The following is a 25,231-nucleotide window of genomic DNA, read 5'->3' as shown; positions in this document are numbered from 1 at the left end:
ATATATTTTTCTGTTAAGCATATGAACACCTCTGGGATGCACTTGGGGACTTGATCTTGTTGAAAAGATCAATTCGGATCAATTTCAATGAATGTGTCATGGAAACCTGATGTGATTGCATGAAACATCATTAACGGATCCTTACATTGCAAACTTGCGCGACTGAGGAAGTTCTTATCTTCACCGATCACATCCAGAATGGAGAATGTTGCTTCTGTTTGTAACAACATCGATTCCTGACGAAACCACTTCACGACTCACTGAATGGAGGAGCAAAGACCATGTCGATAATCTAGCCTTTTCGGTCTCTGGAGAAACTCCAACCATAGTATCGGCATCAACAAGGATATGTGGATGAACTCCATTCATGGCCTCAACATCAACAAGAAAATCTGGAGAAAAATTCAATCGTGATCTCAGCATCAACAACGGTCTCAAGAGCAACATCCTCATGACATAGCTTCATCAATTAACCATTCTATGAAGTATTGCTCGATGAAGCGGACTTCTCCAAGAACTAATGATTCATATCAAGGTGTTTATACATGAAATATGTTCACATGAAAGACTTTCCGAAGCTTGTACAACGGGCGGGCACAATCCCAAGTCTTCTACAAGATGTTCTCATCACCTCTACAAATGAGATATAACACACTTCAGGCAATGGGTTTACAAAAACGTACAAATGGGTGGGTAATGGGACAATTCTTACTCAATGAAAGATGTTCGTCTATGTCTCTTCTACAACATACCAAAAAGGAGCATCAATCGGACATAAGAGCTGAAAGATATGGCCTTTACCGTCAGGCCTACGAAATCTGAAAAATTTGTACGGGATTGCAAATTACAAATGTGCACGCTTCGCTGGATGACCTATACAACTCCAAATTGAGTGATTCTTTTCTCATGTAATAATTCAGTCTCTTAACTTCAAAAGTTGGGGTCAAGCATCGAATTCCGACGTCGTATGAGGTTCCTACAACTTCCAGAGCGTACAACATGCAAGCAACAATTCTTAGACGGGATTCATAACTTCCAAAGTCGATCAGTGTCCACCAGGTCTTTACACTAAGTACTTCATCAAGGTACCTCCAACTTAGACCACCTAAGTCTTTACATCAAATTTTCTACCTGGGTCCTCTATCCAAGTCTTGCCAGAAGAAGAGAAAACGAAAAGGAGAGATTTAACAAAATACTGGGGGACTAACGGTCCACTGATCATGACGATAAGTTTCACAGTCCAAGACCCGTGGCACCAGAATCTCATGTGCTAATCATTCATCATAAAAGGAATGCTACCATCGGGACATAAAACCATGGTCATTACACCACCCCCTCTTGAGTGCAACCTCAGTTATGATCCCGTGACCAGGGTTTCAGAAGTGATGTTTCTACGGCTGACAGAAAAAAGATAGCTGCAAGCACCATGCTCATGTATCAATCAAGTGGTCCTGATCTCAAATGAATTAATGACATTGAAATCCTTCACCAACCATTCAAGACACAAGCGAATGGTCCAAAGACATAACAAGAGTGTTTTACAACAAGCTCGTCTGAGGTGATTTTATATTGTCCCGCACAAAGAAGCAAGCTGGGAGAAATTGGTGAAGAATGTAAGGATGGGTCATATACCATTCTCTTCGTATGGATGTCCCCTACAGCACATACAAAATTCACAGCAATTGGAGAAACGAGCAAAGATATGTGGCCAAAACATTGGACTACATGCCAGCTGAAAATTTCTGGAAGTCTCCTGGAAGTTCACTGTTTCGCCTATTTCGGCCCCTAAACATGCTCTAAACTCGAAAATCTTTTTTAATAAAGATTGGAAATTTTCTGTTCATGAAAAAACATAGGTAGATCGCGAAAATCCGACATCGTACGAAGATTCTACAACGTTTTTATTGAAAGGCTGAAGTCAACAATTTCATACTTCTATGAAGAAAATATACAATGGGTACTTACTGGAGTGGTCCCTAAAGTGCTCAAAGGACCGGAATTGCAACATCACCATTCGAAACATCATTGCTTTCACTCGATTTCGAAACCGAGGTTTTCTTCTTCACCATCCTCCGAAGACGAATGTGCATCATCAGTACTCCCTTGTTCCATGGAAATATCCTCCTAGATACATCAACAACAATTAGTAATATTTCATTCAAGGAATGCTATGAACGACTATGCGAAGAAGTACTTACGTCGACTTCTTCACTCGATTCAGAAACCGTTTGTTCACTAGCAGAGAATTGAAGATTTTCAAATCTTGACGGAGCAAAATTCTGAAAAAGAAATAACAAACCTTGGTCTCGTGGTCCTAATGGCACGGACAAGAAAAAGTCATGATGTAAGGAGCGCTAACAACTCACCAAAGAGACATGGGACTTTACAGTGCTCGAACCTGGATGACGTTTTTCGGGTTTATATTGGACCAAGAAGAATTCGTCATTCGCATTTAGAGAACTCTTAGTCACCGCTTCTTCCTCTTCACCAAGTAAAGGAGTCTCATAACCGCCATTTGACATCTCTGCAAAGTAGATGCGGTATCCATGTGATATTTCTACTTCAAAATGTCATTCAGAGGTGCAAATTTCATCAAAGCAGTGGAATTAAAACATAACAAAGGTGCTCACATCAGCGTCTACAAAAATGGTAACAATCTAACTCTTACCTATTTACGATTTCACTAGCTTTAGTGATTATAACGCCATAATTTCAAAAAACTTGCTCGTTCCTCCAAACCTGCAAAGACGAGCAAAATTTATTATTCAAAATCATGTCTTGATTTTCATAAAACCGTGAACAACCCACGTAAATTTTTACTATGTGAACATTCACTGATTTTTCAAAAATTGGACAGACGTCCATTCTACAATTGTGAAAACTCACGACATTATTTCACCATGTATAATTATCTACTTTCAACAGTTGTTCAAAATCAAAACATTGATTTTACAAAATATATATATTTAATGTGAAACTCACATAAATTTGAAAAAAAATATATATATATCTATATATTTTTGCACCCTCGCACAAGCATCTGTCTTTGAAGTGAGAGTATATTTTCAAAGATTTCTAAAAGCTCGAAGATAAAAAATTTCATGAAAGCTCATAAACAAAATTTTATTACTAACAGACGCACGTCTATTAAAAAAAAACTTTTCTCTCGTACGAGCATCCACCTTTAAAACGAGAGTTTATTCCACTTTGTGAAACGTCACATATTTAAAAAACTAAAATTTTGGTTTTCGTGAAAGCTCATAGACAAAATTTTATATTATTAGACTCAGGTCTATTTTGTTTGTTCCTTAAACTAACGAATGAACGAGCGTTTATTCCTAAAAACAAGGATTTCTTTTTATGGGCCCAGACCCGTGAATCCTAAATCGACCAAGATTCCGTCATCAAATCAGTGGTTCTACACCAATTTATGCTCATTAGACGATGCTCTATCATGCTACTGGGATCTTCATTCAAGCCGTGGTTCACTCACACAATCGAATCCGGTAACATCTTATCTTATGACTAAGTTCAATTACTTATTTCGTTCGTAACTAGAAAATCACCATTCAGTGCTGACTGAGGAACATGATTGTTCCTCACTAAGCAGGGGACTTAATGTAGATGGTGGATTTTCGACAAAGGCTAAAATCGTAAAACCATAATTGTACATACTCCTGATCCAGCAATCAGATGAGTATTGAGGCTCACGTCTCTCATTGAAGCATGAAAGCTCATGCCGCAAGAACCTATGACTGAGAATACTGTCTCTCAGAGCATATGTGGATGTGCAGTCTCTCAACTGAGGCAACAACGTATCTCATGAATACTGAGCAATTTCAGTAATCACTTTTATATAGAATCGAACGATTGGACGACTCCTAGACAGCTTGCCTGCTAATATAGAGCATAACGTCTTCAGGATGCAACAATGTTTTCCCTGAATATATAAAAGACATGTGTATAAAATCTTAATGATTAGACGGCCCTAGGCAACTTCCCTGCTAGTATAGAGCAATAACGTCTTCAGGATGTAACAATGTTTTCCCTGACTATATAAAAGAAATATGCCGCTTCAACAAGCTCATATCACTCAATTCTCAAATAATTAATGTTCCTAGACAGCATGCCTGCTAGTATAGAGCCATCAATTAATTATTTCTAATCCTTAAATTCATTAACTGGATATTCGTAAATACTCTACGTTCTTCATAATATTTCATTATTTCAATTCGTGGTTCTTCTCAGCAGAATTCCACGTGTTAGTGATAAATATTCAACGTACAGGCATCTGAGATGCTATCGAGTAAGCCCCGACAAAAATGGTGCAAGTGTACTCAGCAATAATGCACTAACGAGCACCTGAATGCACAAACGAGCATTCCAAAACACGAAGGAATGATGAACCTATGCAAAATAGGAAGAAAAAAATAATAATAATAATAATAAAATATTAGCTAAGGCACTAGGGGACTGGGCCCACCGGCCGTCCAATCATACCGTGGCCAGTCCCACGCTTGATTCCATATTTTATTATTTTTTTCTTGATCTCGTGAAAATCCCTTCATTTGAACAAAACTCCTTCGTCTTAAGGAGACTCCTCAGTTTCATGGTGTTTCCTTAAAATAATATAAAATTGAGAAAGGTCCACGGGACCGGACCGTTAGCCGGCCGGCCATGCCCTAGCCATGGACGGTCCCACACGCCCTTATTTTATATTATTATTATTATTGTTTCCTTGATCTCATGGAAACTCCTTAGTTTCAACAAACTCCTTAAATTCATGATATTTCCTTCAAATCATGAAAATAATATAAACTTGGGAAAGGTCCACGAGACCGGGCCACTAGCTGGCCGGCCATGCCCTAGCCGTGGTCGGTCCCATACACCTCTTATTTTATATTATTACTATTTATTATTTCCATCATCTCATGGAAATTCCTTAATCTTATGAAACTCCTTAGTTTCATGATATTTCCTTCACATCAAGGAAATTACATAAAATTAGGAAAGGTGTCATGGCACCGTGGTTGCTAGCCGGCCGGTCATACCCTAGCCGTGGCCGGTCCCACACCTTGTAACTCCTTATTTTATTTATTATGTTCATCATCTCATGGAAATTCTTTAATCTTATGAAACTCCTTAGTGTCATGATATTTCCTTCACATCAAGGAAATTACATAAAATTAGGAAAGATGTCATGGGACCGCGATTGCTAGTCGTCCGGTCATGCCCTAGCCGTGGCCGGTCCCATAGCTTGTAATTTATTATTTTGTTAATTATTTCCATCGTCTCATGGAAATTCCTTAATCTTATGAAACTCCTCAGTTTCATGGTATTTCCTTCACATCAAAGTACATAAAATTAGGAAAGGTGTCACGGGACCGTGGAGGCTAGACGGCAGGTCATGCCCTAGCCGTTGCCGGTCCCACACCTTGTAATTCCTTATTTTATTAAGGAATTTCCATGATCTCATGGAAATTCCTCAGTTTCAGCAAAACACTGGTTTCATCGTATTTTCTCAAATGTTGATCAAGAAAATACTGAAATGCTCAGGACTGAGACACGGACACTTTGGCGACATGGACATACTACCTTGACCGACCAAGGTTGGTCCTTTGATCTAAAGAGGCCGGTCCCATATATTTTCATAATTTGACCTAATTTGTTCATATGAGGTTCAAACTCCTCCAAACAACTTGGGATTTGATTAAGCGACCGTCAGTCGGTCTCATGATCAACCAGAGCCGGCTTCATGACTCTTTGGTCGGTCCTCATTCCGTCATAATTAGGTTTTATCACCTAAGGCTCAGACGAACGTTATTTCAATAAATGATGAAACCAGTATTTAATCATCTTTCACCAACTGGTCTTCAAGAGACTTTGGTATTTTGCTCACTTGAGCATCTGGGCGCTACATGGTCGATCCATCATCCCATGTAGCCGGTCCCTCACTTCGTGGTTGATTTTCAATAAATCATCAATTGATGAAATTAGGGTTTTCGAGTTCAAGGCTCATAATTCCAGATTCAAACGCTAATAATTTTACGTTGATCCCATGATCAACATTTTATTAATTATACTCGGTTTACTTGCTAGTATTTTAATTTAATATTTTATTTTGGCCCTGCTACCAATAATTCATCAAACGAGCAACATTCGCTTAGATGAGCAATATTTGCTCACACTAAGGAATATTGGTTCAACTATCAATATTCAGCAATTCATCAAATGAGCAATATTTTCTCATATTAACCATCAACATTTATTCGAGAATTATACCTCTGTCTCAACAGACACGTTCGATTTGTGAGTTTCAGAACATTTTCAAATCACATTCAACTCAGCAATAGAAGGACTCATCGTCCCATGAAGTCAACAAGTGACTCATTAAAACCACGAGACATCAATCGTGTCACATGGGGGGATATTAACTAGGGTTTTGGTCTGGCGCTCTACGGCATGTGTGTTCATACACACGATGAGAATGTGAGAAAGTCGTGCAATCAGTTGGAGGAGTTAGCAAAGTAGTGGATGGAATATCAACTAAGTCTCCGCATGATGAGCAACTGGTTTTAACATGATTTCCACTTCCCCGCTCTTTGACTCCAGCAACTGTCACACTTCATGGGATCAAGGTGTTTACAATTTAGGCAAGATAAAAGTCTCTGAACCATGATTGAAAAGGATACACAAACGTTCATACGTACAATCTTTCTTCTACACGAACTCATGGTCTGAGCAATCATTCTCAACCGAGTAAATTCAATCATTCAGAACTTCTTTACGCAGAATACACAACACACCTATTTCGATCATCATTGATCCCACACATTTCTCAGCTTTCCTCCTACAGATCGACCCATCTCCCTCTTTGTGACCGAATTGACTATGGAACGACCATTGTCTTAGTTTAGGCCGGAGTCCTAAAGATTGATCTCTCGAATTCAAAGCACTCTCTTTTTTGTAGTGCATCTGTGTGAGGTTTGACAGTTCGCTCGGTTCAAGGAGTTCCTCCGTACGGTCGTCTCCTCAATCCCGTAAAAACCAGCAACTCGTTTTTCCCCATCTACAGATTGGCGAACACAGTGGGAGATCATTCTCTTAGTTGCAACTCACAATTTCATCAAAGATGGTCGATTATGGGGAGGTCTCAGAAACATCCAATCTCAATTTATTATCTCCTAGTACTGGCGAATTTCTTCCAATTATTACTAAACTTGGCTGGCCTGGTCAAGCTCCCAGAGAGGCTACGAACACTCAAAGCTCAACCACCATTGCTAATCTGATGAAAATCCTAAATGATATAGTAACAAATCAAGCGGAAATTGTCAAGATACAGAACAAGGTGTTCGACCTTTTGAAAGTTCTTACAGATCAGTTATCAAGGGAACCAACAGATGATCACTCTAAAAAGAATGTTGCTGGCAATCCTTCCTATGTTACCACTGGTGTTGATTTCTCTTCTAAGATCCATACCTCCACCAGCAACGAGGGAGACAAAGTCCACACCCTATGCTAAGCGCAAAAGGCTCCACCAATCTAGCTTGGACGTTCGTGAAAGCTCGGAATAATTCTCATGAATTCATAAAGAAGACCCATCCATTTTGGCACGCTTCAATCAAGGCTCTTACGATGAAGGGATAACGCCGTTTTATAAATCCATTTTGGAGGATTTACATTCTCGGATAGTAGCCGAAGCAACTGACCGATCGGCTGCTGCTCTACTCAGCCAATCCGAGCCATTCCAGAATAAAAAAGTTTGCAAGGATATAAGAAAAAATGGGTATTCTTCCAATTCGAAACTCAACCTCTATCCTTCCATGAACGTTGTTGCTAAAGAAAGTAAAAGGAAAACCGAGGCAAAACAACACAGGCATGCTTCTCCAGTATCCCAGGCTCCTCCACAAAGGAAGGATAATCAAACCCGAAATGCACAAATGTCGACTTAGTGTCAACAAAATGACTAGACAGACCCGGAATTCCCTCTTTCCATTGAAAAGTGATCGAGTTGCTAGAAGTCTGGATCCAAGATGGTGCAATCAAATTTCCATACGTCAAGAAAAAGCCGACTGAAGAATAAATGGAGAATCCTCGTTATTGTCGCTTTCATAGGTTTGTCAATCATCCAACAAGCGACTGCAAGGCTGTGAAGCTCATCTTCAAGTAAAAGGTCGAATCAGGAGAACTTAACCTGGGGACTGAAGGGGTGCACATGAATCCTCTCTCAGTCAGGACTTTCTCTCTCTGAACAACCTGTCAAAGAAGCGGTTCATGGTCGAACATATATGTGAAATGTTATATCCGTCGAAGGCACAAAGGAAAGACATGTTCACAACACTAAATCACATCGTGCCAGGGACACGAATATCCATTTCCGGAAATGTTCCCTGGGCCTTCAGCCGCAGACAAAGAGATGCATGACCGTGGACTGCTTGCCATAGTCAATCTCAAAGGAAACAAAATTGGAATAACATTGATCCGCCATCAATATAATTCCACTGAAGACTCTTAGATCCACAAGCATCACTCGAAAAGAAGCTACTTATGTTCCCATCTCAATCAAGAATCATGAAGGAATGCTCAGAGATGCTTATGGCTAAATTACTCTCAAGATGAAAATAGGCTCAACCTAGACAGAAGCCAAGTTTTTTATGGTCAAGGAAGATCCAGGATATGACTTGATCCTCGGATGAACATTGATCCATGCTGAAAAGATGGCTACCGACAAAACGCCTTTGGTTTCACATCTCTCCAACGAAGAAGGTTCGATCCAGGGAATTTGGTGAGCGCTCCGTCGTCATGGCACTAGGAGGAGTTTCTGATGATGTTGAAACAAGAAAATGAAGGAGGTGCATTGACATTTCTCAAAATATTCTGCACTCAGGCAAGTCTCATTCCTCCTATGTCCATATCATATATTCTCCTACATGCTCTCCTAGCATGGGGACTCAATTCTGGTAACAACTTATCCGTTGCAAGACGTCATGAATGGATACCTTCACCACAACAAAATTTTACCAAGTGGTTGCACCTCTTCGAATCGAGCATCTCACTGGAATTTTCATTTTAGAGACGATATGCAATCATGACAAGGAATGTCTTGGATGTACTCCTGTTCCGTATTCAGGAATTTCCACCGCCGAATTATGGAAAAGTGTTGACGCCTGTACGAGCATGAAATATCACACGTTGGAGGACTAATGAAGGAAAAGCCGAACCGAAGATATTCAGGGCCAAGACGATCATGCCTAAGACGTTCTCTTAAGGGATCTGATGTTTTGACCCTCAAGCATATGAAGTTTGAAGCAAGATTTTCTTAATTTACTCGTGTTTTGATCAATCCCTCCAAAACATATGCAATACTTGCATTCAGTTATTGAATCTCTCTCAGCAATCAACATCAGTTTATTTAAATGAAAATCTTTATCAAACCGAAAGAAAATCCCTACAACTGTCAATCACCTACTTTTCCAAGGCCAACTGAAAATCAAAAACCGCTCATCTCTCGGTGCCTTGTTCTTAGAAGGCTTCAAATTGTACTCCCAATCAAAGAGTACATATAATGCCTCTAACTTTAGCACGAGTATCATTAACGGCACACTGATTCAACACCAAGACGATCAACATAGATGAACTACAATCGATAAGTCTTCACTATCCCTATGAAAAGACTTCTGAAGCAGAGGCAACATCATTCATCCATGGATAACATAAAATCCTGCAACATATATTTTTCTGTTAAGCAGATGAACACCTCTGGGATGCACTTGGGGACTTGATCTTGTTGAAAAGATCAATTCAGATCAATTTCAATGAATGTGTCATGGCAACCTGATGTGATTGCATGAAACATCATTAACGGATCCCTACATTGCAAACTTGCGCGACTGAAGAAGTTCTTATCTTCACCGATCACATCCAGACAAAGAGATGCACGACTGAGAAATGTTCCATGGGCCTTCAGCCGCAGACAAAGAGATGCACGACACGTGTGTTCATACGCACGATGAGAATGTGAGCAAGTCGTGCAATCAGTTGGAGGAGTTAGCAAAGTAGTGGATGGAAAATCAACTAAATCTTCGCACGATGAGCAACTGGTTTTAACACGATTTCCACTTCCCCACTCTTTGACTCCAGCAACTGTCACACTTCATGGGATCAAGGTGTTTACAATTCAGGAAAGATAAAAGTCTCTGAATCATGATTGAAAAGGATTCACAAACGTTCATACATACAATCTTTCGTCTACACGAACTCATGGTCTGAGTAATCATTCTAAACTGAGTAAATTAAATCATTCAGAACTTCTTTATGCAGAATACACAACACACCTATTTCGATCATCATTGATCCCACACATTTCTCAGCTTTCCTCTTACAGATCCACCCATCTCCCTCTTTGTGACCGAATTGACTCTGGAACGGCCATTGTCTTGGTTTAGGCCGGAGTCCTACAGATTGATCTCTCGAATTCAAAGCACTCTCTTTTTTGCAGTGCATCTGTGTGAGGTTTGACAGTTCGCTCGGTTCAAGGAGTTTCCTCCGCACGGTCGTCTCCTTAATCTCGTAAAAACCAGCAACTCGTTTTGCCCCATCTACAGTACTGTAACGGTATATTGGCACTTTGTTGAAGAGACTACATCAACTACTTCTGCAAATCATCTCAGGAAGCGAGCAATCCAAGAAGCAAGTTTTCAGTATATTCAAAGAAGCATGAAGACTCGAGAACACTATCATTAGAAGACTAACACAAAAGAAGACTTCATCAACTGGCAAATTTCTTATGAAAACATTACTATCTCCAGCATTCAAGAAATTCGTTTACCAAAATTGGGAAGTCTCAACTGGAAGATTCGCAACCCAAGATTCAACTGAATTACTTATCAGGGAGAGCATGATAGTAAAAGGTATTTTACTGGACTATCACGTTGTACTCTTTTTCCTTCGTCAAGGTTTTGTCCCACTGGGTTTTTCCTTGTCAAGGTTTTAATGAGGCAACATATGCATGTCCAACTCCGTTCTAAGTTTACTCACAATTGTACTCTTTTCCCTTCGATTAGGTTTTGTCCCTTTGGGGTTTCCTGTCAAGGTTTTAACGAGGCAATTAGCGTAGACACAATATCATCAGGGGTAGTGTTATAAACGTGTAATTATGTTAATAATATCTAGGGTAAATATCATTTATTACTGGGATGCCCTTGTGTCTAGCCCTATAAATAGAGGCTCTAATATTTGTCTATTATACTGATTAATAAGAAATCTCTCTTTTTTTTTTCTTTTTTTTTTCTGTCTCCTTCTCCTTTCACAAGAGAGTGTACAAATTATCCCTATTAAATGCTATATTATTACTAAAATAAAAAGGAGTATATGGAGCATGTAAGAAAAATACACATTTGGTAATTTTATTATTTATAGAAATGTTTAAATAGAAGATAAAAACAAAGAATATTTATGGATTGATTTAGTAATTTTGTTTCCTATTGACGAAGATATCATTTAAAACGTTTAAATAGAAGATAAAAATAAAAATATTTATGGATTGATTCAATAGATTTGTTTCTGACTGAGGAAGATATTATTTAAGATTTTTGATTGGATATATTTAAAAGTATTTTATAATTATAAAAATTGAAGGATGTATTTAAAAGTATTTTTATAATTACAAAAATTGAAGGATATATTTGAGAGTTTGACTAAAAAATATGACCATAAACAGAAGCTGGACAGTATTTTAGGATAGACGAAAATAGAATAGAGGACATAAATTTTAGGACAGAGGGAGTAGTGATTTTAATGTCCTTTAAACTCTCTATATATCTTGTAATTGACTGCCACTATATGATACCTGCAATCCATTGCTTGTACCATTCTCAGTAAATGTTTATACCAAGTTTCAAACTCTCATTTAAATGAGTTAGAATTGCATATTTGTCTCATGCTCAGTGGATACATTTACTTTATATCGTTACTACATGATCCAGAATTACATCTCTTTCTCTATTCTAGAAAACATTTATATCCTCTACCTTAATTTATGTGTATTCTTTCACGTGTTCTAGTATACAAACGTGGGTATAATTTAGCACATCTAACCCTCCATTCTTCGAGGTTCTTTCCTTATTTATCCTTTCCACAGTTACCTTAATTAAGTTGAGAAATTTCTTCATCCCAACAGGTATGCATATTGTTGTTTAAGAGAATCTCACATGCCTCCCAACCATTTACATCAGGTTGAAAAACTTACTAAAAACCATGAATCTCTTTTTATCATACTTCATCATTCACTAGTAGTTTAATATAAATAAATGAAGTTAAAAAGATAAAAATGGAAAGATTTTTCTGGCTCATGTCATCTTAGAAACGTAAAAACTGCGGCTTCCTCCTTGAACGATGGTGCATCGTCATAGGTAGAATATTTTTTTTCTTTATGATGGAGGTATTGTACTTGTTCACACAATCTTCCACATCAAAGACCTTTTAATGGTGCTCAAGTACTTTTGAGTCCAAAAGATCAAATTCGAGTTGAATTGGTTTAGTCAAAGTATGGTCAACTATTTGGTCAATGTCGGGTTCATTGGGTTGACAAGGTCATGGTTAACGAATATAAGCATATATGGTTAACTAATATATGGATCTTCTTTCGGTTACTTTACTAGCTCAAGGGGTGTCAGACAAGGTTGTCCAATATCTCATCTTTTGTTTAACATTGCGATGAAAGGTTTCTCAAGATTCATGGACAAGGCAACCAATCAAGGATTGTTCAGTGGTTTCTCAGGGGGTGTCAGATAGGTTTTCCAATATCTCCTCTTTTATAGATAACGAAAAATATGAATTACACCATTTGTTTTCTTCATTACATTGTTTTGAGTTCATTGTTGTTTTAAAATTAAACACTTCTAAAACCAGACTTATTGCAGTTGGTGAGGTACCAGATTTATCTATTTGGGCAGAAGAAATTTGTACATTTGACTAATATTAATATTATTTTAAACATATTAAAATTTTAGGATAATCCAACAACTAGAAAATATTATGTATAATGCCATAAGACTGTTTCAGATTACGTTTATGTGGACACAAATAGAAATATCGCATACTTTCGAGTACTTACCATGGTTGGATATTTATGAAATTTTTACAGTAGCTCAATAAGAACTATATATAACACATACAAAAAATAAAACATAATCCAACGGTTGCAATTATTAAAACGTAGGTTTTTCGACGTTGTTATATATTAGGGTTTTTCTGAACGTAGACAGTTTCATTAAAACCATGTTTTGGAGGTTGCATCATATTCCAATTTGATTTAAATATTAACCAAGTAAGTAATACCTAATTGGGTTGAACATATTAAAATTTCATGAAAATCTAACGGTGAAATCTGTGTTTGAAAATTATACATTCGTGGAACCCTAGTAAATACTATGAAAACGAAATTCTTTTGTTAAAAGAGAATACATGGTAAAACATCCACAATATGAAAAAAAAGAAAGAACAAAATTAGAACCACGCTAATCTTCAGTAAGTAATCCATCACCGATCTTGAACCATAAAAAAAATTCCACAGTCGATAGAGTCGTGTTGATAACATATTGACGTAGAAATAAATTATGGAAGAACAGAAGAAGAAGAAGAACTCTTATTCAATAGATATATAATTTACCGTTAAATAGTAGCCAATTGGATTCCACATTCCCCAAACCTAGACCCAGCTCAATGTTACCCTATCCGGAAAGTAGCCGATATCATTGATCAGATCTCTCAGAACTGGAACCAGGAAAAATTAAACACCTACCCCATCTTACATCTCAAAAAATAATAAACATCCACCTAACCCAAGATAGCCCCCAGGAAAAAATAATCTGGTCCCACCCAAAATCTGGAAAATGCACTACTTCATCGGGATACAAATGTCTAACCCAAGGTCAACCTACTCAAAACCCACTCCCACCTACAAAATTCTTGTGAACTTTACAGTGTCCGCCAAAAATTCAGTTTTTCTTGTGGAAATCAATCTATGAAGGTCTACCAACCTTCTCTCTCCTACATCACATCCATCTGACCAGCTCCGACATTTTCCCCGGATGCAACCTTAACCGGGAATCAGCATCTCACTTACTAATTCACTTCTCAGCCGCGACTTCAGCTTGGAACACCTTATTTACTCAGCTATCAACCTTACCAAACTCCAACTATAACCCCACATGTCCTTTAAGACCTCAAACCACCATTTTCCAAATTTTACAACCATTTCCCAGTGTCATCTCTTCTTTTTGTTTCATATTCTGGACCTTATGGTTGGCCAGGAATGAACTAATTTTCCGCCAAAAGCAAACAACATCATAAGAAATCCTAGCTTGGGTGTTGTAGTATTTTTCGTGCGGTAAATAAGAGTTCGTTGCTCGGAATTGAAAAGATTTATAAATAAAAATATATACACAATATTTGTCACAGGATCAAGAGACACTAGGACTCAGGATTCCACCATTAATCATTCACACAATTCATATATTTATTCCAAACAATTATAACTCAAATGATATCGACTCTTATTCTTGCCAAAGTAGATTTTTAGAAGATTTATTGTATATCACTAGCATGACGCATCAAAAGCACTAAGACCAAGCATACATCATCATACGATATCACAACCAATTAAGAAAAATCATAAAACAATTTATAAAAAGTGCAAGTAGTCAAAAAAGAATTAAATATAATTATTGTATGCGTAAAGAACGCCTTCCTCCATCATCCCAGTGTTGGGATTTAGCTACTCATATTAATCATGTTCTCAAAATACATTTTTATAGCTCAAAAAGTTGATTAAAAGATGAGAAAATGCTAAAAAAGATATTCGCAACAGTTATAAGCGTTACAGTTCGCTGTATAAACTGATGTGTAGCAAACAAACGATACCGCCTCAGCGCTGTAAACAGCTACACTTCCGATGTGTTGCTGACGCTGCTGAAAAACGACGGACCTGGCTGGTCCGTTCTTCGTGTTCTTCAGCTCCTTCTTCCTCTTCAACAGCAGCAGGTGGACATTGCTGCTGGTTCTTCTTCTTTGCTCCTGCTGCGTCCCAAAGCTCTCCAAACTCTTGATAAAACTTTCTCTGACTCAAAGGAAGCTTATTTATACGTAACAACCCCACCAAATCTCACAGAATATCTCCCAATATCTTCTTTTATTCTTCACGGCTACGTCCGAAATTTCTTTCCATGTGGACTCTGTTTACGCGTTAATAACAGATATTTTGTTATTCAATCTTCTAGGATCGATATATATCCTCCTAGGTACAATATCTTCCCTCTTTACTCGAGTATCTTCCAAAAACACAACTCGATATTCTCCCTGTTTCCGAAATATCTCTCTTCCCTGTTCGACTTAGTCTGGCTATTCTAGCCCAATATGATCGATCCAAACGCCCTTGCAGACCCTGTTTAGCCTTAACATGCCTAGCCCAAGAGAATTCAAACGATTGATTCTCTTTAAAAATCGTCCACAAATCAAAACCCAAATCTGTTGCGTGCATGGTTCTTTCCGCCAATTTTCATAATTCGAATTTGAGAAGGAATGCCCCCTATCCAGAGTAGAGGTGTGAATAGCAGCTGCCTTGGAGGTGACCTGGGGGTGCCCCTTAGTAATTAGGTTACCCCTTATCCAAAAGCAAGAGTCCGAATAACACTTGCCCTCCGGGTGCCAAAATCAACTTTTCGAGCCGAATTTTCCAAAAATGTTTATTTCCTAAAAATACATAAAAACACAATATTAGTACAAAAATAGAGTTCCAACAATACGGACATTGAGGACAAATTAGACACAAAAATGTGTCTATCATTGGGCAAAAAACAACAACAAGAATATTCGGTGGCAATAGAATCCTTACCTCATGTGTTACCAGGAAATTCACCGGTACTTAACCACTCGAGAAATGCCAAAAGGATCTCAACAATTTCGGTAGGATGGTCCACACCAAACTTGAATTGGATTAAGATTAACACAGATGGGGAGGCCAGGGGGCATCCAGGTTTCGCAGGTGCAGGTTTTATTTGCAGAGATTCTGAAGCATGAACAATTATGGATTTAGCTCAACCTTTAGGAATTACAACAACCTTAATTGCGGAAACTTGGGCTCTGCTTTTGGCATCAAGAACATCAACCTAAAGGCAATGGCCAAAAGTTCCCATCGATATGGACTCAGAAAACTTTATGCTCTTCGTCATATCCGCTACTGAACCCCCTTGGCACATCTCAGGGATGATTGAAGAAATAAAGTATAGAATACGACATATTTCGCAGGCCGCTATCCAACATAACTACAGAGAAGGAAATCAAGCAGCGGGTGGTTTGCGCCAATCATGCGGCAAATGAAAGTCAAATGGGAAACTTTTCAACCAAAATTTTGGACCATGCAATCCCTATCTGTATTAGTCAAGTTATCTTCCATGACTCTATGAGTACTACATACCCACGTCATATTGTAACCTAATCTTCTTGTAAATACATGCTCTAAAAAAAAGGTTATGAGGTAAATCCTGGTTACATCTATATGGGTTGAAGGTCCCAAGGCCCTACAACATAAACATAAAACTCCAATTTCTTATCTTATTTTTGCAACGATCCAAAGCTAGTCTTGTAAGTTGCAAAAATTTATTAAACATCATCATAAATCAATTTAGTAATGCATCAGTTCATCTTATTAATTTCTTTAAATCTGGCTTATTTTTTAGTAAAAAGATACATTTTAATCATCAAAGAATCATGATAAGGCTTTTAAAAATAAAGAAAATAAGTATCTTTGACTCATACCTAGGAGCACCTTTATTCATTGATAGATCGAAAATTAAACCTTTTGATAAAATTGTTACTAATATGGAAAACAGAGCTCAAAGATGGAACGGTACAACTATGGTCCAAGCTAGTAAATCATTCCTAATTAAATCAGTTTTGTCTAGTCTACCCATCTATCAGATGGGGAGTTTCTCCCTCCCTATGAAAATGAAAATAACAAATAAAATAAATGTCAATCAAAGTGAATTTTGATGGGGAAAACAAAAAAATGTTTTTACCCTAATAGCTGGGAATATCTTTGTGAACCCATAAATTGGGTGGTCTAGGTTTTAAAGAAGCGAGCAACATGAACAAAGCAATAATTGTCAAACTTGCTTGGAGATTGACTACTCATAAAAACTCACTCTTAGGATCTATTTTAAAAGATAAATACTTTAAAAATACAATTGTTTTCATTCCAAGAAGCATTATAATGCCTCTTGGATATCGAGATCCATTCTGCAGGGTATATCTTTGATTCATAAATTCAGCTGCTGGGAGGTAGGTGACTGTAAGCCAATTTATATTTGGACAGACAAATGGATTATAGATATGAAAAGCAATCTCCTAACCTACCGTGGCTCTTAATTAAATTCTTTAACAGTTGTATCTGAGTTGTTAGACTCTGATACGAAGAAGTTGAATGAAGAAGAAGTTAGAAATAACTTTCCAGCTGACTTAGATAGAATCTTCACAAATCTACATGGTATGATGAAACCAGATAAACTTAGACGGTTATTTACTAAGAATGAAAATTCTACTATTAAATCCATGTATCTGAAACTCAAAAATTCATCTATAGACATATATAAGATTGATAATGCATCTTTCTAGAAGTTCTTTTGGAAGCTTAATATTTTGCAGAGGATTAAAATGTTTTTGTGGAAATGTATACATAATGCTCTGCCTATTAGGAAAAAAAACTAAGCGAATACATGAAAGATATAGATATGAATTGTGTTTTCTGCGAACATGAATGTGAATCTCTGAAACATCTCTTTTTTAAATGCCCATATATGCTAAGTCAGTACAATGTTACCTCCATCTGTAGGCCTGAATCCTAATAATGATGTTGATTTTTCTTTTGCACATATGTACTCAAACTGGATTGCAGGAGTATATACAAGTAGTGAAATAGAAATAACGGCTACAAAATGCTGGTTGATTCAAAAGGAAAAATGTCTCAGAATCTTTCAATCCAAATCCGGTTATCACCAGTTGTCCAGAGATATATGAACTTTTGGTCTCCCTTAGCCATAGAGCAATTTTTAAAATATGGTTTGGTAGAAATCAATATCTCAAATGACTGTAATGAGATAAAGGCAACCTACACTCCTTATGTAATCTTTTCCTTCAATCTAGTAATTTTCAAAAATAAAAATAAATAATACTTATCTTAGTTCCGATCTGGACGAGACAGCTCAACCTCTGTCTTGAGAACATTAATCAAGCTAGCAACAGTACTTTGTTTTGGAAGTCTGTCCAATACTATGAACGACCGTATCAAGTTTTGTTGAATGATTGAATGCAACCTTCACAGTTTTCAAATCTTGCAACTCGGGTAAAAGGATGTGATTAGTGAATCAACATCTAGTACCGAAGCTGTTACTCATCTACCGGATTTTCCCCCCACATTTTTACACCCGTATGTGACAGGTAAGTCTGATCTTGGTTGGGTCATCTAAACCAAGATGCTGTCACATCATCATAAGTTAATACCTTTACCTTTGACAGCATCTTCCATCAGCTTCTCCAAAGATTGCGGATGTTTGGGTCTTCACAATTATCTTTTAAGATGGCCACTTTTACCTTCTGATTTAACACAATATTTCAAAGAAACACGGATGCATCCATCTTTTACTTCGTATGTAAAAAAGGCTCAACTTTACTGTATTAAAAAGAGTTGTAAATAATTGTTTGAGACACACGGACTCGTATTTGTCACTCCCAGAAACGAAAACAATAATGGCAAAGTAATAATAAAAAAAAACATACGTAAACGAAATTACTCCACGAGACCAACTAAGGATGCCTCAAATATATAGCCACCCAAGTCAAACCCATTCGGATATGCCCAAACACTGAAACCAGATTTGAAAATTTTGGTAGCATGTTCCAACACCTCCTTCCCCGGCTCGCTTTGGTGAATGTAGTTGCTGCCCAAACAAATGAAGCAATAAGCTTGCTATAAGTCAGAAAAGAAGCAGTTTGTATTTATATCATAAGGAAAGAAAAATTATGTTTACCTGCCGATTATAAACTCGCCTTTAATGTAGTTAATATACTTGCTATCTGGATTCTCGTGCGTGATTGTTACGCTTGGTTCGAGATCCCAAACAACAACGGCAATACCATACTCAGAGGGAGCAGAATGAGTAGGCCATAAATTGCTAGGATAGTCAGCCTTTCTCACGAGCTTTATGCCTAATATAAAGTTCAATCAAAGAGTGTAACCAGAATTTAAGCATGAAATCAACATTAAACACATAATAAGATGAAACCAACAATGCAAGGTCACTAGCACACCTCTTATGCTAGAACAGTTGGCCTGAATGGCATCCAAAACTTGACCAGCACAACACCTTTGGAAAGCCAAAGGGTTGATTAAGAGGACACACATATCTTCCATGGAAAACCAGTCTTTAAATTTCCTGAAAGATCGGCGACTAATCAGCACAAAGTGAAACTACTTATTGTAAGTATTAAATATATAACTTGGAGCACTACAAAAAGCCCGTGTAAACTAAGGTGTCATATATTACCTACTAGACAAGCGAATACCATTTTACGACAAAATCCAGAAACTTTTCGAACATTTAGAATGGATGTGGTTGCCTCAGAAAAAAATTATTTAAAAAATACTCATGACTCTAAAAACAGCAACTTACGGTGGTAATTTTGTAACATCTTCGTATATATTCCGAAATGTTTGTTCAACATCGTGCACTGGGCCATGTACATTATCAGGAAGCACAGCCACCACCTTTTTACTGTTTCTCATTTCTTTTTCCAAGTCGATGGAACGGAACCAAGTACCAATATCTATTTTAGCTTGATCAGGTGAACTGCTGGTGTAAACCGTCGCTTCCCTGTCACAGAGAAAAAAAAATGGAGATATGAAGCCTATGTAAGGCAGAGGCTTTATACCATTATATTAAATGTGCAACACAATAACTGTCCTCCAATATTTCCAGTGAACTAATTATCGTTGTATTCGAAGACATAACTTCTAAACAGATCCTGTTCTTGCTAGTGATTGTTGGCTATTAGATCTTTTTGAATTCCTCGGTGTTTACTTTTATCTCTAGATCTCAAATGTTTGCTTGTGATTGTGAAATATGTAAGACTTAATTGATACTGAATATATTAAACTATCATGTTTTGGGTGCTTGATTATATGTCAGCCAGTAGTGGGACTGATTAATGACGCAAACAAAGCATTTATAAACCTAGCTCTCTAAATTGGTGGCAATAATAATCACATGAACAGAGTACTTCATCATGCGTATAGACTGTAATCATCAATGACTTCTCGTAGGCCCAAAAATGGAGTGTCATGCTCAAAGTCTGGGCTGAATAAAATGTTAGATACAAATTATTACCAACAAGTTGCACGTTTTTAAGTCAGATAAGGGTTAATCCCGCTGCTAAAACAAACCGGAGTTTTGACTAGTGAGAGACTCACTGATGATTGCAGTTATATAAAGTATTCGGATGCAACACGCATAGTGTACCCCATGTATTCTTCAGTATATATTCTTTGAAACTTAACACTGAACAACCTCATTTTAGTACACCATGGATGTCCAGCTTCAAACTTAGGCAGAGGCTTTATAACATTATATTAAATGTGCAACACAATAACTGTCCTCCAATATTTCCAGTAAACTTTTTTTTTTGATCGGTAAATTGAAATTTATTAGAAAGAGAAAAGTTCATAAAGCATGAACAGGATTACAAACAAAGACCGACCAAAAGGGGGCAAAGAACCACCCACAGAGGTCCCTTGGAGTCATGACAGAAAAACCGAAGGGACAACAATCTAAAACACCCTGAAACACGGAAGAAAGATGGAACCAAAATCCCTCAAAAACACTACAAGAATATAAACAGAGAAACTCATGGTGGCTCAAAGACGACCATGTTCCATTTAAGCATGAAATAATGTAGAGTGATACCCTTGAATTGAGGCTGTTTCTGAAGCCAGTAAGCAATGGTGAACTTGATTCTTTCTATAAGCTTGTTGTTATCGAGAGAGTTGTTATCAAAAGCCCGTTGGTTTCTTTCTTTCCATAAATTCCAAATAATTGCACCAGGAATCGAGTTGATGACAAGAGCCTTTCTCGTTTTGATCTTTGTGTGAGGCCAACAGTGAAGAGCTATGTCAATGGAAGGAGAAATAATCCACACGATATTGAATTCCTGAATGAAGGAATTCCAGACTTTGCTCGCATACGAGCAATGGAGAAGCATATGCGTGGACGACTCAGCATCATTGATGCAGAGATAGCAATGATTTACCCAATCTCTCCATTTTCTTTTGATGAGCTTGTCTTGGGTCAAGACCTTCTGTTTTGATGCAAGCCACATAAAAAAGCTAACCTTAGGGGGCCAAAGCTTAGACCAAATCTTGTTAGCAGGGACGTGATTACACTCCTCGTCAATGTTGCTTCGCCGCAGAAGCCAATTATAGTATTTTTTGACCGAAAAATCACCTGCTATGCCGTTGTCCATCCACACTCTTGTGTCTGCAGAATTGGTGAACACTGTGTTGTTATTCTCCAATACAAAGAGAAGACCGGAAACGTTATCAATTACATGATCCCGAATTCTTCTAGTTATTCCCAAAGACCAACTTTGATTGGAAACGTCATACATTTCAGCTATAGAGTGATCCTTGTTAGATGAAGCTTCAAAAGCATGAGGGAATTGATCTGCTAGGGGTAAATTTCCGATCCAAATATCTCGCCAGAAATTTGATTCTTTCACCATTACCTACCACAAACTTGCACTTGGACTTGAATTCAAGACTGAACTTTTGAATGCCTTTCCAAATGCTACAACCGTAAGCTTGTTTTGAAGGTTTAGAGTTCCATCCCAAGTCTTCAACGCCATATTTCTCAGAAATCAATTGCTTCCAAAGAGGATTATCATCCTCACCAAACTTCCATAACGATTTCATGAGGAGGGCTACATTCATGAGACGCAAATTTTTAATCCCCAAACCACCTGAATCTTTAGGTTTGGTGATTACATCCCCGGCCACAAGATGATACTTCTTATTCTACTCTCCTTCATCCCATAAAAGTTTCGTATGATTCTTTCTAATTTCTTTATTATATGGACCGGAGCTAAGAAAAGAGAGAAAAAATAAATAAGAAGAGCAGTAAGGACAGAATGGATAAGAGTGAGTTTACCGCCGCGCGTTACGCTCTTAGCTATCCAGCCTGGAAGTCTGGATTCGACTCTTTCGATTATAGCTTTCCACTTGATAGGAGCTCTATATGGTTTTCCCAAGGGTAGACCGATATATTTGGTGGGAAGCACTTGGGTTTTGCACCCCAAAATGTCGGCAAAAGAATGTAAATTTTGAACCCTGCCAACTGCCATTAAAGAAGTTTTATGGAAATTAATCTTGAGACCAGAAATAACTTCAAACCAAATAAGGATGTTGCAAATGGTGAATGCTACTTAAGTCATCTTTCATGAAGATCAAGGTGTCGTCAGCAAATTGAAGATGTGTAATTTTGGATCCTCCTGGAGTTATTTCAAAGCCTTGAATCCAACCTATTTGGGAAGCTTTAGCAAACATTAAGTTGAGAGATTCAACCACAATAAGAAATAAAAATGGAGATAATGGATCTCCTTGACGAAGACCTTTGGAACTTTTAAATCTGCCATTAGAAGAACCATTGATTAACACCGAGAAGTGAACATACGAAATAGCAGCTTCAATCCACTTTCTCCATCTACTCCCAAACCCCATTCTTCTTAGCACATAATCTATAAAGGACCACGCGACATTATCATACGCTTTCTGAAAGTCAATTTTACACAGAATGCCATTTTGATTGTTACTTTGCATAGAATTAATGCATTAATTGGCTATAAGTGCACTATCCATAATTTGTCTACCTTGCACGTACGCGGATTGCTGAAAGCTAATGATCTGAGGGAGGACGGACTTCAATCTAGTTGCAATAACCTTGAAAATAACTTTATTGATGCTACTCATAAGGCTTATTGGCCTAAAATCTGAAATCTGCTCGAGGTTCTGCACCTTAGGAATTAACACAAGGAAAGTAGACTTAAGCCTCCAATCAATGACTTTGTTGTAGTAAAGCTCTTCCATGACCTTCATTATGTCGTTTTTCATAAAATCCCAACACAAAGAAATAACAAACCGTCCGGGCCTGGAGCTTTTTCCTGACCTAATTCCTTGACAGCTTGCTTAACTTTTTCTTCTTCAAATTTAGCTTCAATTCTGGTGGCGTCAATAGAAGAGATAGCAGGAAAGGGAAGCCCATCTAATTGGGGTCTGGTGTGCATTTCTTCATTGAATAAATTCTGATAATAAGTAACAAGTTCCTTCTTGATGAGAGTTCAATCTTTAGTCATAACCCCATTGATCTTGAGTTGGGAAAAACTCTTGTTTCTTTGACTAGCGGAAGCATATTTATGGAAAAATGAGTATTGTTCTCATGCTCTTCAACCCAATTGATGTTAGTTCTTTGTTTCCAGAAATCACTATGCATCTTGGCAAGTCTTTTTAAATCAGCTGCAGCAATAATTTGGTCATCCAACAATTGAGCGTTATTAGGATCAAGCGCCAGTTGTGCAAAAATGCCTTGAATGGAAATAAGATTAGCCTGCACCAGTCTATCAATCTTGCCAAAGACATCCCTGTTCCATACTTTTAGCTTCTCTTTAAGAGCTTGCATTTTCTTAGCAAGAATAAACCCAGGAGTTCCAGTGAATGAAAAAGAATGCCACCAAGTTTCCATAAGCCCCCTAAGAGAATCATCTTGAAGCCATATTTTTTCGAATCTGCAGGGACAAGGACCCATCCTTCTTCCTCAGTAGATAGTAAGATAGGGATATGGTCAGAAAAAGGTTTAGGTAGAGAGGATTGTTCGATTCTCAGAAAGTGATCCTCCCACTGAGAAGAAATGAGGAACCTGTCGATTTTACTCCACGACGTATTTCTGGACCAAGTGAAATGACTACCTACAAGAGGTAAATCCATGAGCTGATGGTTGCGCACAAGAGAAGCAAATCTGCGCATTGACCTGGTAATAACTTGAGGCTCCGACCTTTCATTGGCAAACCTAGTGCAATTGAAATCTCCAGAAAGAACCCAAGGATCATCCCAAATAGTGCGCATATCCCTAAGTTCATCCCAAAACTGATCCTTTTCAAAATCGTGGACAGGACCATAAACAGAAGTGAGCATCCACACAAAATCATCATTTATGTAGTTGCATCTAACAGAAATGGAAAAAGCACCAAGAAGAAAATCAATCACATTGATTGTATTGGTGTTCCATATAATGATAATACCTCCAGACCGCCCAATGGAATCCAATGCAACATAATTAAAATTATTTGCTCCCCACAGTTGTTTCACTTGATGTCTCTTCCAACCCTTTACATGGGTTTCTTGCAAACAAATGATATCTGGCTTCCACATTCTGAGGAGAACTTGTAGACTGTCTCTCTTGGTAATGTCGAGTAACCCATTAACATTCCATGAGATGATATTTGTCTTCATGGATCTACCAAATGGACGGATGCAATAGCCTCTTCAATTTCATTCTCCTTATCTTGATTTGTTTCTTCGAAAAGCTTCAGGAGATTGAACTCGTTCTTAGAAGTAGAATTATGCATAAGAGCTTCAAGTTGTTTTTCTGTTTTCCTAAAACAGACTCCAATTAAAGGGCCATTTCTTAAAAGAATCAATTAAACTTTGAAGTTCTTGCAAGCATTCATCAGTCGATGTTGTTGTCTTCTTCTGATTGTTTTCCAAAGCAATTGCTGGGAGATTGTTTCAATAGAGGTTCCCGGATCTTGAGAGGAGACAGTTTCGTCTGCTGTTGCGGTTGAATTCGAAGTTTCCGGTGATGCAGTTGAGTTGGGAGAAATAACAAAGTCAAAAGAATTTGTATGATTTGACTGGGTTGGCCTGTTAACTAACAGAGAGACATGGGCTTGATCTGATTGATCGACTAAAGGGACATCAACGTTTCTATTTATACGGGTATTGATCCAACCCGACTCGGTGCGCGCAATATGCACGGAAGAAACTAGTTCAAAATTTGAAATTTCAATTAATGGAGGTAGTTGAAGTGTCAGGTTTGATACAGGGAACAGTACCTCGTCAACGGCAGCAACTGTA

General features: G+C 37.8%; 2 protein-coding genes across 2 annotated transcripts; both read right to left on the bottom strand.

Moving 5' to 3' along the window:
- Positions 1 to 20,955: 20,955 nt before the first annotated feature.
- LOC113336634 lies at positions 20,956 to 21,828 on the bottom strand. The gene has a single exon (XM_026582284.1). It carries the CDS (start codon positions 21,826 to 21,828, stop codon positions 20,956 to 20,958), a length of 873 nt encoding a protein of 290 aa, XP_026438069.1.
- A 1,622-nt stretch (positions 21,829 to 23,450) lies between these two features.
- LOC113336633 lies at positions 23,451 to 24,607 on the bottom strand. The gene is made up of 2 exons (XM_026582283.1): positions 24,015 to 24,607; positions 23,451 to 23,883 (listed from the first exon to the last, which is right to left on the bottom strand). Exons 1-2 carry the CDS (start codon positions 24,605 to 24,607, stop codon positions 23,451 to 23,453), a joined length of 1,026 nt encoding a protein of 341 aa, XP_026438068.1.
- Between the last annotated feature and the right edge of the window lie 624 nt (positions 24,608 to 25,231).

The sequence above is a fragment of the Papaver somniferum genome, unplaced genomic scaffold (assembly GCF_003573695.1).
Source record: "Papaver somniferum cultivar HN1 unplaced genomic scaffold, ASM357369v1 unplaced-scaffold_154, whole genome shotgun sequence".
NCBI classification, from domain to species: Eukaryota; Viridiplantae; Streptophyta; class Magnoliopsida; order Ranunculales; family Papaveraceae; genus Papaver; species Papaver somniferum.
This window is presented reverse-complemented; position numbering and strand designations above follow the sequence as displayed.